Below are 14,738 nucleotides of genomic sequence, written 5' to 3'. Positions count from 1 at the left end.
AGCAGTGTAAATCAACTACACTTCAAAAAAAAGAAAAGAAAAACAAATTTTGAAACAGTGAAATATTCTGGCAAAGACAAAAAAAGAAAAAAGAGAAGAATAGGTGAGGCAAACGTGGCTAAATCTTGTCTGCTTCCTATCTGGTGACGAGCACGAGTTCACTGACCTTCAGGCTCTACTAGGCAGGTCTGGGTTTTGATAACTAAAAGAGGAAGTGGGGGTGGGCAGGGAAGCCCAGCCCCAGGGCGGGAGCTTGGTCAGAGAAGGCAGGCTCAGGGAACGGGCTCAGAGCTGCTCGCCTCTGCAGGAGCAGCAGACTGGCTTGTGGGGCCGGGCTGGGGGTGCGGACAGCCAAGGGGCCAGGAGGGGGTCCAGGAAGCCAAGCCATGGAGGACACAGCAGGGCCCGGAGGACAAGGCGTGCGGCTGCCAGAGGCACCCCTTTCTATCTCCTGACAGGTGGCCACCTTGCGACTCACTGAAAAGCTGCATTGCTCAGCCTCCCTTGCAGATACTGATGGCCCCATAACAAATGGAGTGTGGCAAGAAACTGTTGGTGGGACTTCTGGGAAAGATCTTTTCCCAAGGACGGCTGAGTTAGCCTTTCCCTTTCCTCCTTCTCCCTGTCTGGAAGCAGATGTGATAGCTGGAGCTACTGCAGCCATTCTCTACCCAGGCAACAAGCTTGTGGTTGAGAGACCAGAAAGTAGTGATGGTCGAGCAGAAAGACTTAGAACCTGGCCGCCTGGGAGGCTTGCAGGGCTGCTTCCAGTAGAGCCACGGAGCCCCGGCCCGCCCCCACGCCGCTCAGCACTGGAGGGAAAGAAGATCCTACTTTGTGGCTTACGCTCCTGTTGCTTCAGGCTTCAGTGACCCAGTTTCTAATGAAAGCAGAGCCTTTTCTCACCGTCCTTCCCACCAGAAGCTACGTCTGAGGACATCTGAGGCCTGAGGGTGAGAGTTTGGCTCCCACTGATGGGACTGCACTCCCAGGTCCAGAATTACCTTTGCCTTTTTTCGCACGCTTCTTCTTTTCTTCAGTGACTGAAGAACTGTTATCCATGGATTCTGGGCCATGCTCTGGGGAGACACAAAAGTGGCAGCCACAGCAAAGACTCAGCAGCGTGTGACAGCGTGTCAGGTGACCCATAGCGCCCACACCTGCCAGATGCCCCGCCCCAGGGCCCCACCTGCCAGGTGCCCCGCCCCAGGGCCCCACCTGCCAGGTGCCCCGCCCCAGGGCCCCACCTGCCAGGTGCCCCGCCCCAGGGCCCCACCTGCCAGGTGCCCCGCCCCAGGGCCCCACCTGCCAGGTGCCCCGCCCCAGGGCCCCACCTGCCAGGTGCCCCGCCCCAGGGCCCCACCTGCCAGGTGCCCCAGAGCGCCCTCACCTGATGATTATGCTGGCCTTGCCAGGAAGTTTTGAGGATTGAGCAAAAGAAGGGCCACAAAAGTGCCGCATATGTGCCCGACCCATGACAGCATCTTGTGACTCCCATTGGGCACCCCTCCCCTTTTCTCCTAAGAACAGAGCAGGACGGTTCTTCACAGAGACCACAGGCTCTGTGCCTCTGACGCCTGCCCAGCCAACCCTTCTGCTGGGAGCCTCCTCAGGCCTCTGGGGACTGCAGTAGAAGACGCAGAGACCCCTTCCCTGCCATTCCCCTGCCAGCTGACACCGCGGCGCCTCCTGAGGCAGGCAGGCAACGCAGGTGGGTGGCTGCCATTACCCGCTGGTCACCTGGTCTGTGGAGATGACCCAGCAGCAGCACTGAATTCCCCCAGTGCTCCCCAACGCACCGCACACCCCCCAGAGGCCCTACAGGAGCCTAGAGCTCAGCAAAGTCAGTGCCTCGAGCATCCCCAGACCTGCAGCCAGGCCCTCCTCCTCCGCTCAGCACCTGTCCTCACCAGCCCCCATGGCCCCGCACGCCCTGACTCCTGAGGTCGAGCCCGCTGTGCAGGCTCTGTGTCCCTCCTCGAGGCGCCTTTCTCGCCACCATGGCGCTTGTCCACGTGCCCTCCCTTCATCTGGGTTCTTCCCAGCATCTCCCCAGTGCCTGCCTGTCCAAGATGTGGGAGCTCACCCCACCCCGGGCCTCCCTGGGTCAGCTCTGGAGCGGCCCCCACAAGACTCGGGAGATGCTGCTGCTTCTTAGTAACAGAGGGAACCGAGACACGGGAGGTGGGCTCAGACAGAGCAGGCCCAACACCCACCTGCCCCAAGCCCCTGGGCACTCCTGCCCTCCAGAACCCCCATGGCCCAGGTGCCACAAGCGAAAGGTGCGGGTCTGTGCTCCTTGATGGGGCTGCAACGGGGGTTGGGTTTTCTCCAAAAATAAATCAATAAATAAAATTTGTAAAAAAGATTTCCTTAAGACACTGGGTCCAAAACAAGAGAAGGGGTCCCGTTTCTAAATTCCCAGCAACAGACGTGGCAGGGAAGTGGCTCCAGCCTCCGTGCGGCCCTTCAGCAATCAGACAGCCCGACTTGGAGGACGGTCCTTGCTGCCCACCCTGGTGTTTCCAAGCGCAACTAGCTCTGCTCGCCACACGAGAGACCAGTGAACCTGAGACGAGGGGCTGAGGCCAGAAAGAGACTTGGATCAGGGAGCCGGCAGATCAGGAAGACGGCAGGCGAGCACCTCAAAGTAACCATCCTGTGGGGTCTAGAAAAGACCCTGATGCTGGGAAGGTGGGAGAAGGGGACGACAGAGGATGAAACGGTTGGATGGCATCACCGACTTGATGGACGTGAGTCTGAGCAAACTCTGGGAACTGGTGATGGACAGGGAGGCCTGGCGTGCTGCAGTCCATGGGGTTGCAGAGAGTCAGACACAATTGAGTGAATGAGCAACACAGTGGGGTCTGGATGCCAGGTTCTCTTATAGATCAGAGATGGAAGGAGATGAGGAAGCAACATGAAAAGACCATTACTCTTGCAAACATCTCCTGGGATGGCAAGCCTCAGGCACGGGTATGTGTCAGCTTCTTCCTTGCCATCCACAGGTGGACAGAGTTCTGGACAAAGGCACTTGGTTAACAGTCAGGCAGAGGGGCAGGATTCTCTGAGACAGGCCGTTCCGTATGATCATAACAGCAAAAGTGACAGAAAGCAAGTCAAAGAAACAGTTCCAACATGGAGTCGGAACTGACTTCTCCTTCCAACACTGGCACCAGCAAGCCACACAAGGAACTCAGGCCGCCCTCCCCGCTGCCGCTGGACTGGAAGCTGGAGGCTGGTAGCCACGCCACAAAATGCCAGAATCCCCCAGAATGCCCCCGCCTCGGCATTAACTTCTCTCCCGGAAGCGGGAGAGTTCCTGTCCGGGGCTCTGACAGCGCCTGCCTGCTGGAGAGTCTGCTGGAGAGACTGACTCCGGGTCTTCTTGCTTGGTCATCTCCCATGACGTCCCCCCTTTCCTGGATATCTGTTCTATCTAATGCCATAGTGAATGGAACTGCCCCTTATTCCCAAGCTGGACTGCTCGTGGCTGGAATATGGAAACGCGACTCGTGTTTGAGTGTTGGTCTTGTGCTCTCCTACGCTGCTGCATTCATTTCTGAGCACACAGAGCTTTCTCAGGGATTCTCCACATACAGGATCACGACATCTGTGAGCAGAGAGTCTGGCTTCTTCCGTCCCCGTCTAAAGGCTCTAGCTGAACGCAGCACGGTGTTGGGGAGCAGCGGTGGGAGGCCTAACCCTTGGGGAAAGCTTGCAGCCTAACACAATTGCATTGCGGGCTTCCTGTGCACCGGGCTCTGGAGAAGACAGCAGCCTTAGAGGCAGACAGAGAGCCCCCAGCCCTCAGGCAGATGACAGTCTACCGGCCAGGGGAGGGGGCCAGGGCTACTAGAAGATAAAGCTGGCGAAGGAGGAGGGAGGGGAAGGTGTGGGCCCCCAGGAAAGCCCTGGATGGTGGGGTGGGGGGGTGGCTCACTGAGAAAGCTCGTGGGGGGCCGGTGGGGGGGCACTCTGTGCAGGACTGCGTGGTCTGTCCGAGGAGCAGAGAGGAGAGCGGCAGGTCACTCTGCCCCAAACCCTCTGAGAGCAGGCCTGCCTCTGTGCCCTTGACCTCTGCACTCCAGCACAGTGCCTGGCACAGAGCAGGCGTGCCCACACGTGACCCCCAGCCCGGGTTTTGGACAGCCCGATTCTGCAGCTCCCCAGACTAAGACTGGGTCGCTTAAAACCGTATTCCCTAAGTCACCAGATTAAAGGGCTGCATTCAGCACCATCCCTACAGTCAGCAGCAGATGGGGGGGGGACGCCTACACGTGGGGCGGGGGTGTCCCCAGCACAGGAGGTGCAGACATGAGGGAGCATGCTCCCCCCACCAGCCTGCTCCAAGTTAGACCCTGGCAGTGAGCTTCCTTCACCAGGAATGACCCCTCGCCCCGCTCAGTCTCGCCTTTGGGAGATACCACCATCCACTCAGCGATCACTCCCCCCGCAATCCACCCCTGGACCCAAGTCACTCAGGTGGGTTCTGGCCTGGATGCCAGGAGCCTCCAGAGACAGAGGGACCAGCCACAGGCCGCGTCTCCCAGAAGCAGGGGTCCTGCAGCCCCGCCCCCACCAGCCCTGCCTGGGGAGCCTGGGTTCCACTCTGGTGTGGCCAGCCCCTCTGCCAGGCCAAGCTCCCCACCGAGGTCCTCTGCCCTCTACGCCAGGGCACGGACTAGCCGTGTCTCGACAGAGTTGTGGCCATTTCCCCCACCCCCACCCCCACTCAGGGTGGGAGGGATGGTGCCCCAGTCACACACTCGTATACCTGGGCTGTCTCCATCATGCCAGCAGGTCCTCCCCCTGCCCACAGGGCCCTACACACTGGCCCACACTCGCCTCCAGCACCTCACCTCATCCCCAGCTCATGGCCTAGAACACCCTCCCCTCTGAGAACGGAGTATTTTCCGCCACATCAATAAACAAGAAAGCCACAGTCTAAACTGACTCCTGCCCTCCAGGGCACCCAGGAAGGAGAACAAGACCTGCGATCCCCGGGCACCGGTGCCAATGGTAAAGGAAGGACACTGGCCCCAGGGAGCTGACGGGCACGTGAAAGGAACGTTTCAGCGAGCCCAGACTCTCGCATCTTCCCACACCTGGAAAAGCGCTAAGTTCCTTAACCCAGGCTGTCTGGTTTTCTTTCATTAACGATAATCTTTTGATGTTCAGACTACCTGCTCTTTGTGGCAAAACTTCTGTGTGAGCCTCCTCCTCCCCTCCCCTCCTGTAGCAGTTCCCTCCATGCTTCTCCCAGGCTTGAAGTCCTGCACACTCACGCTGAGTAAGACACGACTCAGCTTCCACGTGCGCCCAGTCGTGTCTGCCTCTCTGCGCCCTCATGGGCTGTAGCCGCCAGGCCCCTCTGTCCATGGAACTCCCCAGGAGAGAATACTGGAGCGAGCTGCCACTTCCTACTCCAGGGGATCTTCCCAACTCAGGGACTGAACCTGCATCTCTTGAGACTCCTGCATTAGCAGGCGGTTCTTTACCACTAGCACCACCTAGGAAGCCCAAATATCCCCAGGGAATGAAACATAATTCTAAACTTGCAGGTTGTGGATATTTTTTCAGTCAACAGCACCATCACGTTGCTTTGTTTTGTTTTGTTATCTGTAAACATTTCAAAGTTGTCTTTTTTCTGGTAACCCCGGTTCAGTCTTTCTTCATTTCTCAGTTTACTCCAGAGCAGAGCGGATGAGAAAGAGGGAGGGGGTACACTGTTACACAGTGTAACAGGGACAGCCATGGACAGCAGCCTCCAACAGAGACTGTACCCGCACACGTGGAAGCACCTCTGCTGGAAGCACTAGAGGTTTATGGGAGCTCGAGGTTTGATAAGGAGCAGACTGCACAGCATCTGGGTTAATGGGGAAGAAGAAGGCACAGGGAGCGTTTCTGTTGTGTGGCCATTGGTGTGAGAAAAGGACAGGCTGTGCGTGCATTTCTGTGGATGTGTGCAAGGTGTGAGCACGGCAGGCATCAGGCTTGCAGGGAAAGAGAACACAGCGGAGCCTCCAAGCAGGTGGGGTTTCACTCGGGGGCTCTCAACACCCTTTGGAATCAGAAGCTCAGGACCAGTAAACCAAAGCAGAGGGTGTGTGGCCAGTTCTGCCCCTCAGCAGGAGCCCCGGGGAGGAGGTGCGGGCCTCCAGCGCAGGGGGGTGGGGGGTGCTGGCCAGCAGCTGAGGCTGCAGGAAGGCTGAGCGAGCCCCACCTCCACTGTGGCACCCTCCTCAAGGCCTGTCTTGGGGTGAACTGTGTTCCCCTCTCGAATGCTTTTGAAGATCTGAAGTCCCAACGCCCAGCACCATAGCATGTGACCCTGTTTGAAAATAGAGTGGCTGCAGATGTACCTCCAGTGAGGTCACGCTGGGCGAGTGTGCACAGCCTTAATAAGAAGGGGAAATGATGGAACACACACGCAGAACGTGAGGATGGAGTGAAGATGAAGGCAGAGACCGCGGCGACGCTTCTACCAGCCACACACCACCAGAGGTCGCCAGCAAACCGCCAGAATCCGGGAGGCACAGGGCGCAGGGTCCCCTTCCGCCTCAGAACGGAAGCATCCCTGCCCGGGACTCCTGGTCCCAGCAGCTGTGAAACAATAAACTCTGGGGGTTAAGCCCCAGGCTGGGGTGGGGCTTGGCTAGAGCAGCCCTAGGGATTACAGCACGGAGTTTCTAGGGAACTTGGCAAAGCCTGTGATTTCTGGACCGTGGCCTGGCTTAGAATCGTTGTCGCCTTGATTCCACCTTGATTCCGCCGCCCCAGGCCCCCCAAGGCTGCCTCTGACGCTGCGCAAGCCCCCCAGCCCACCACTTACTGTTGAAAGTTACGCTCTTGGAGACCACAGCAGGCAGGTTCTCGGACATCTGCGCCGAGGAGGAAGCGTGCACTGAGAAACCTGACGTCGGTAGAGGAGACTCCCAACCTGGGGAGAGACAGCGCGTGAGCCGGTGGGTCCAGCCCGCAGCCCGCAGCCCGCAGCCCGCCCTCCGCCGACGGCTGCTGAGAACAGCGGGCACCTACCCAAGGCTCACCACGAGGAGTACACTTGCAGCTCCGACCCGCCGCGCCTCCCTCCTCTCCCCCCGTGGTTCCAGCCTCCCAGGGCTAGTCCTGCTCGCAGAGCCGCCCACCCACGGCCAGCCCGAGCCTTGGCCCCTCCCACCCTCGACCAGCACTCAGGCCCGCCCCTCCCCAGAAGCATCTTCCCACCATCCCGTCCTCTTCCCTTTGACCGGTTTTCAATAGCTGATGTATCCCTCTAACAACGGTCGATTACCTAGTTCCCCTAGAACGTAAGCTCCCTGAGGACCAGAGGAGGCGCTGATTGGTGGCTCATCAGGCGTTCCGCCCCACCGCGGCGCTTTTTTTCACTATTTGCGGAGCTAGTCTGCATTTTGCAGAGGAGGAAACAAAGTAGCAAACTGGCCAAAGTCACACCGCCAGGAGAGGCCGAGGCTGGGACTCCCGTCCAGGGTTCCTTGACTCCAAAGCTTGCACCCTTCCAGCCGCATGCCTGCTGCAGCCTCCACGAAAGGAAGCGAGGTACTCGGCTTGTAGCAGGGCCGGGCCTCCCCACACCCACGTCTGGCCCGTCCGGGCGTGTGGCGAGGGTGCATGGGCCCGGAGGGAAGAGGGGTTGCTAGACGGCTGGCTATGCGATGAGTAAGGAACAGGGAGCCTTGCGACAGGGGCTTGGAGGGGCGCGCGAGGTGTCCGCCCCGACCCCGCCCGTGGCTCCCGCCCAGGTCCCTAGAGCACCCACCCGCTCCGCACGCCGGCGCTCTCTCCGAAGCCTCTGAGCTTCTGCCCCGGGGCTCCGCGAGCCCAGGCCTTCGGTTTACGTCGCCATGGCAACCATTCTCCCGGCGGGCGGGGCTGTGACGTCACAAAGGCTCCGGCCTCCCCACTGCGCCCGCGCGGCTGAGGGGCTGCGCTGTAAGAGGACTCGCCCTGGCCAGCTCGCGCCGGCTTCCTTCCCAGCCTGCACCTCTCTTGCTGTTTCCGTCCTTCTCCTGATTGATTTTTTCACCTGCACCACCTACCTGCCTCTTGCTGCCGAGTGAACCTTACAGTCTAGAGGGGCGGCTCTGACAATTGTGGTCCCGGGCCGCAGCATCCCACGTGCTGGGAACTAGTTACAGAAGCAAACATTCTGCAGGACCCGGGGGCGGACCCGGCGATCTGGGCGCCGACAAGCCCGCCCGGCGAAGGTGACTTCGGTGCTGACTCGAGTGGCGATCCGCTGCTCCACAGGCTGCATGTGACCCATGATGAAGGCAGGGTGGCACACCTGTCAGTAAACAGGGAGGGGTCCGCGCTCAATCGCCGAGACTCACCCCCCGCCCCCACCCCCACCCCGCCAGGTCCCCTATCCCCCAAAACAGCAGGAGGCCCCTCCTTGAGATTTGACCGTGGCCATCAGTTCTGCCCACACATCTCATCTCAGGGATTTATAGATCGACAAGGGTGGTTCAGTGGCTACCCACTCCAGTATTCTTGCCTAGAGAATCCCATGGACAGGGGCATCTGGCAAGCTACAGTCCATGGGGCCGCAAAGAATCGGACTCGACTGAGTGACTAACACACATAAGGCATTTAGGTGCCACTGGGGACCTCTGGACAATCCGCAGGCCAGTACTGCGGAACCAGTGAGTCCCAGCAACTCCCAGCTCTGCCCGAGGCAGGAGCAGTTCTTTGGTCTGTTCTGGGTCTGCCCAAAGTGGGGGGAGCCTTACAGTCCCAATGACCCAGCTGCTGGCCTGAGTCTGCCTCCCTGGGCCCCCGTCTACAGTGCGGACTGTGTGAGCCGGTGGCTGAGTAGGACAGCACGCTGTTCTGAGAGGGCTCATCTCAGGCACCGTGAGTTCTAACTAGACTTTAGGAGTCTGGAAAATACCCATCTCAAAAGGAGAAAAGCCAACCCTTTGTTAACAACCTGTGAGCTGATTTCCTTCTAAAAGAAAAGGTGACAGTCAGAGCTCTTGAGAACAGATATGGAAATCAACAGTAGCCAATTAAAAATGAAAAGGGCAGGGGGGCTCCCTGAGTCTGCAGGGGTGGAAGCCAGCTACACCCCCAGATGGTGGTGTCAGGAGTGAGCCCAAGGCGGGCAGCAGGTGTGACCCTGGGCGTGAGAGGGTCCTGATGTGTGTTTCTGACCTGCAGAACCTGGGTCACCTGCCTGCCTCTATGTCTGATAGGCAGGAGCCTGAGGGGCCCACCTCCACCCTGACTGCAAGAGAGGCAGGAAGGAAGTGGGGGCTCCTAAGAAGGGGTCCCCAGCCCAGCAGGGGGGGTTGTCAGAGGCCCAGGTGGTCCAGCGGGTGGACAGGAGCTGGTATGTTCCCATGGCAGCAGGTCTCAGGCCACTCCTACAAAACCGACTCTGTGCCTGGGCTTCTAGTCTCCCGTTTTTTGGAATGGCCTTTATTCTGATGTCAAACTCCTACTGTTAGCAAACTCGGGTTCAGCTGCAGGTCGATCAAGAAATCGATACTGAGGGACAAGTGTTAAGTAACAGGAAAGATGGTTTTACTGGGGAAACTGGCAGTCTTGGGGAGACTGTGGACTTATGTCCAAGACTCAACTCACCCCCTGGGTTTTGCCTGGAGATCACGTAGGAGGGGGGCTATGCCAGGGCAGAGGGCTGTGGAGGCCATGATCAGCGTGTGGACATCCTTCCGATTGTGAAGTAACCTGGGGTCAGCTTCACCACCCTCTGGTTCTGTCCACTCTGGGGGCCACATCTTGCGGGCAGCACACAGTTATTTTCTCCCATCGGGCATGGGTTTCGGTGTCTGCAAAACAGGGGTGGGGCTCAAAATGCCACCTCCAGCCCTTGAGGAAAACCTAGAGCTCCCTGGCTCTGTGCTGTGCTCAGTTTAATGACTAACCTCTCCTTATTTTGTCTTACTTGACTGTTTTCCTTTTCCTCTAGGTTTTCTCATTTCTCTGATCACATTTATTCTTTGGCGAATGTTTTTCTACAGACAAGAAGCACGTGGATGACATGAGTGGGTAGGCCTATCCCAGGAAGGCCCCAGAGGGTCCTGCTTGGTTCCACTACACTTCTCAAGACTCAGTTCGAGGCTGACCTCTTGGGAGATGTCCCTGGAACAGGGCATCCTGCTGCTCTGTCCCGTCATGGCCCACATCCTCCAGGTCCTTCCGCCAACATTGCCTAGCCCTGGCTCCTCGGACGCCCGAGGGGTCTGGTGGGAGAGAGGCTGGAGGGCCGGGACACACTGGAGCCAGAGCACCTGTCCCCTCCCTCTGCTTTCAAGGGCTCCTCGGCTGTGGCCTCCGGGCAGGCCTGCATGGTTCGAGCCTGGCCAGGAGCCCTGGCTAATTTCCCATGGCCCCACCATTCATTCCCATTTTGGCATCTAGTTACTTCCGTCACATGTATAACAAATTTCCTATATTCAAGTTCCTCTCCTGGAAACTCCAGGGGCTTCTGTTTTCCAGATGAGAGCCTGACCCCCACTCACTGCTCAGAGACAGGAGACCTTGGTGGCCAAGGGGACAGGCTGTGGCATCAGGCTGGGATGGGTCCATGCTGACCCTCTCTGGCTGTGTGACGCCGGACAATTTACTTTAGTGCTCTGGGTCTCAGTTTCTCCACCTGAAAAGTGGAACATAACACCTGGGAGAGATGCTGTGTAAGAGCACAGAACCCAGTACCTGGCTCAGGATGCCAGTCTGCCTCCGTCATAGCGCGGCCGGAGGGGCGTCCTGGGTCACAGCGTGGCCGGAGGGGCGTCCTGGGTCACAGCGCGGCCGGAGGGGCGTCCTGGGTCACAGCGCGGCCGGAGGGGCGTCCTGGGTCATAGTGTGGTCAGAAGGGTGGCCTGCATCATAGGGTGGTCGGAGGGGTGTCCTGACTGGAGGTCTGCAGGGCACCCCAGCAGGGTGGTCGCGATCTCCACAAGGAAGCTGGCAGTCAGACTGGAAGGTGCTCTCCCATGACCACAGACCATAAGAGGCAGAACTGGGACTCGAACCTGGGTAGTCTGACTGCACAGCCCAGAGCACGACCACCCCTGTGCCTCCTCCACCCCGACCCACCCTGGCCCCTGCCTGGGGAGACAGGGTGCCCAGGCATCTGGGGAGGGCCAGGTTAGGGGGTCCGCAGCAGGGGATGGACACTGTGGGTTCTCAGCCAGCCAGGGTCCCTCCCTGTGCTTCTTGGCCTCAGGGAGCCTGACGTCTGGGCCCGTGTAAGTTTAGAACCCCTCCCCTGGGTGCCAGTCGTCTCCTGCAGAATGGACGTGGACCACGTCGGACGCCTCCGTGGCTGCCCCAGGAGTCTGGAGGCTGACAGTGGCAGCGGGAAGGAGCCCCCGTGCCACCGAGGGAAACCCAGGGGCGCTCTTGGTGACTCCCGCTCGCTGGACGGGCGCCTGCCCCGGCCGCTCGTGTCTGGATTCCCCTCTCCCTTCCCTTCAGGCCCAGAGCTTGCAGGCCGTGGAGAACGTCTGCCTCACGGTGAGCCGGAGCTCGTGTGGGCCGCACGGACCCTGTGCACGGCTCCCACCTCACCGGCCCGCCACACGGGGCCGCTTGGCTCCAGCCCTGCTGCGGTCCACGCTACCCTTGTGGACCCGCCCAGGGAGGCCCCCAGGCCCTGGAAGGGGGTATGAAGCATTCCACCTGCCCCGCAGGCTCCTCCCACCCCGGGCGCTCACCTGCCCTGGCGGTGCTTGGGACGAGCCTGCTGGTCCCCTCCCTGTCATTGGATTGCTTGCCTGACAGCACAGATGGGCAGGTAATTTGATTGGAACCTGGGGAGGAAACAGGGCGGCTTTTTGTATCCACATTTGGCTGCAGGAGAATGTGTTCAGAGAGCTACAGGCAGTGTTGGAGCCCAGGGTAGGAGTCTGGGCCGGGTTCGAGTATGCCGAGGGTCTAAACAGGGTCCTGGGAGGGCCCTGGGGGAGCAGGGACGCTGAGGAGCGTAGGGAACGGGAGTGACCCTGCGAGGCTGCGGTGCAGAGTGCGCGGTGGTGAAGGCAGCGGTGGAGAGGGGAGATGGAGGCCCACGGGCTGGGGCGGGGGCGGGGAGGGTAGGAACTGCCCGCCAGGTCAGGGAGGGTTGGCATGTCGTTCCCGCCGTGATGGGGGTCTGTCATCGCTCCCGGGATCAGATTTGCTCCCGGGATCAAAGGACGCTGGGGCAGGCGGGCAGAGCGGCGGCTGCGCGCCGTCCGATCGGCCACCTGGCGGCGCCCGAAGGCGGTGTGCACGCCGCCCCCGAACGCCCTCTGTCCGGCGGGACTCACCAGGGAAGAACCTTTTGTCCCCGGCCGCGGCCGGACGTTTCCCGGTGACGCAGGACGGTAAACAAGCCGAGCGGAGGGCCCACGTCAGGCGCAAACGGCGACCTTGTGGCCGGGCGAGCGCGCGGCGGAGCCCGCATCGCTGTTCTGCGCGCCCGCGGAAGAGGCCGCGGCCACCTGCGGGCACCGAGTCCTGCTGGGGACCCCAGGGCCGCTTCCTGGACCGCCGAGGAGCGGGGGCGGGGGGGGGGGTGTAGAGGGATGGGAGGTATGGCCATCACAGTCTAGGCGGCCGTGCCCACCGGCAAGCACCCTCCCCCTCCCACCTGCCTGATTTAGACCTGGTCGGGAAACCTGCAGTCCTGCCCCAGCCCCGTCCCCACCGGAACCCTCATTTATTCAGAATCCTGTTTCGGAAACACAGTTTAAACCCCATCCTCCCCAAACCCTAACCCAAGGTGTTTTTACCCCAACTTTGCTGGGCCCTTTAGTGAAAAGTGAGTGAAGTCTCTCAGTCATGTTCCAACTCTTTGCAACCCCATAGACTGTAGCCTACTAAGCTCCTCCATCCATGAGATTTTTCCAAGCAAGAGTACTGGAGTAGGTTGCCATTTCCTTCTCCAGAGGCTCTTTCTGACCCAGGGATCGAACCCAGGTCTCCCACATTGTGGGCAGACGCTTTACCGTGTGAGCACTTCTGAAGCCAACAGCAATCTAACCTGGGGCTTCCTGTGTGTGGCTCAGTGGTGAAGAATCCATCCGCCAGTGCAGGAGGTGTGGGTTCTGTCTGTGGGTGGGGAAGACCCCCGGAGGAGGGCATGGCAACCCACTCCAGTATTCCTGCCTAGAAAATCCCGTGAACAGAGAAGCCTGGTGGGCTACAGTCCATGGGGTCCCAAAGAGTCCGACACAACTTCGCAATGAAAACACCACACGACCATCCCTGGTCAGTTATGTGTATGACAAATGTCGCCATTTTCTAAAGGCTTTACAGACATGCTGTCCACGTTTTTGTCTTTAATCCTCCTGGAAACTATTTGTGCGTGTCTGTAGTATGTCAGAGGCTCAGTGTCACTCTTCCCCTGGTTGGCTAATGGATTGCTGCCAAACACTAAGGTCTATAGTTCCTCTATCTGCACTTTGATCGTGGCCACATATGAAGCATCTGTACACACCCTGTGTCCCTGCTCTGTTTATACAGCCAGTCTCCTTGCCATCTGTTTCATTCTGTGTTGTGATCACTCGTCACTACAGTGATTCTAAATATCACTTCCCAGTGACAGGCGCACAGGGCGCTGCGGCAGCGCCTTCGGGGCGCATGTCCTCCCGCACAGATGCCCCGGGGACACCACGCCCTCCTGCTCTTAGGACGTCTGATTGATATCTTGGGCTCCTGGTTAGTCGTCACCTTAGGACTTACCTTCCTTCTTCCCTGCAGGACAGTGTCTTCTGCACCCTTGCTCCCCTCCCTTGTTTTGGTGGAGTGTTCTTTTAGAGGCTCTCTGAGACCTTCACGGGAGTGAACTTTCGAGAGCCTGCACTTTCAATCACGTGACTGATAGGTTGGCAGGGTACAGAGTTCTAGGTAGGAGTGATTTTTCTCCTGGAACCTTGAAGGCATTTGCAGACCGTTATGACAGGTAGCATTTTCCAGAAATAGCCAGAACAGCACGTCCAGTCCTGAATGGCCTTCCAGAACCCCGCTGCTCTCCACCAGGACATCCCTCGGACCTTGGCAGGTGTTCGGGATGCCCTGACGAACAGCAGGCGTGGGAGTCAGGTGGAGTGACTCTCCAGACTAGGCCACGACAGACAGAGGGCTTCCTCCTGGCTCTCTCTCCTGGACTGTCTGCCCTGGAACCAGCTTCCTTGTTCTGAGGAAGCCCTGGCCACATGGGGAGACTGCACGTGGGTGTCCTGGCTAGTAACCCCAGTTGAGGCCTCAGCCTGGAGGCAGCATCCGTCCCAGACGTGAGTCACCAAACTTTCAGATAATTTCAGGCTCCAGGCTGCAAATCATCAGCAAATTCCAAGTGGTGCAGAAGTAGACTGCCCCCTCCGCACCTGCCCAAATGGAAGATTTGTGGGCAAAATAATTGCCGGGATTTGCAATGTAGCTTGTGTGACAGAACGGCCCTCCTCACGCCAGCGACCAGCAGAGCAGAGCTGAGGACACAGCAGTGAGCCCTGCACCTGCGGAGACGGGGGTCCAGTCAGCACTTCACATGAATGTGTCCAACTCTCTGCGACCCCACGGACCACAGCACGCCAGGCCTCCCTGTCCATCACCAACTCCCGGAGCCTGCCCAAACTCATGTCCATCGAGTCAGTGATGCCATACAACCAGTTCATCCTCTGTCGTCCCGCTCTCTTGCCTTCAATCTTTCCCAGCATCCAGGTCGTTTCAAATGACTGAGCTCTTCACATCAGGTGGCCAGC

The 14,738-nt window shown here is 59.2% G+C and overlaps 1 protein-coding gene across 5 annotated transcripts in view; it reads right to left on the bottom strand.

Moving 5' to 3' along the window:
* CFAP100 (cilia and flagella associated protein 100) overlaps positions 1–12,361 on the bottom strand; it is a 30,711-nt gene extending 18,350 nt beyond the window's left edge. Inside the window, exons 1-8 of one of the 5 annotated variants that reach the window (XM_068982660.1) lie at positions 12,303–12,361; positions 11,709–11,804; positions 10,705–10,871; positions 9,613–9,818; positions 7,784–8,311; positions 7,298–7,408; positions 6,836–6,943; positions 1,005–1,079 (exon numbers count right to left, since the gene is read on the bottom strand). In XM_068982660.1, coding sequence (XP_068838761.1) covers positions 1,005–1,079; positions 6,836–6,884 — 124 coding nt within the window. In that variant the 5' untranslated portion in view covers positions 6,885–6,943; positions 7,298–7,408; positions 7,784–8,311; ... (2 more) ...; positions 11,709–11,804; positions 12,303–12,361. Of the gene's footprint in view, positions 1–1,004; positions 1,080–6,835; positions 6,944–7,297; positions 7,409–7,783; positions 8,312–9,612; positions 9,819–10,704; positions 10,872–11,708; positions 11,805–12,302 lie in introns of those variants that run through there. The other 4 variants (XM_068982661.1, XM_068982663.1, XM_068982662.1 and 1 more) reach the window with 4 other exon arrangements.
* Positions 12,362–14,738: the final 2,377 nt, after the last annotated feature.

Source organism: Capricornis sumatraensis, chromosome 10, assembly GCF_032405125.1.
Source record: "Capricornis sumatraensis isolate serow.1 chromosome 10, serow.2, whole genome shotgun sequence".
Lineage (NCBI taxonomy): Eukaryota > Metazoa > Chordata > Mammalia > Artiodactyla > Bovidae > Capricornis > Capricornis sumatraensis.
Note: the sequence above shows the minus strand (reverse complement) of the source record. Positions and strands in the feature narration are given on the sequence as shown.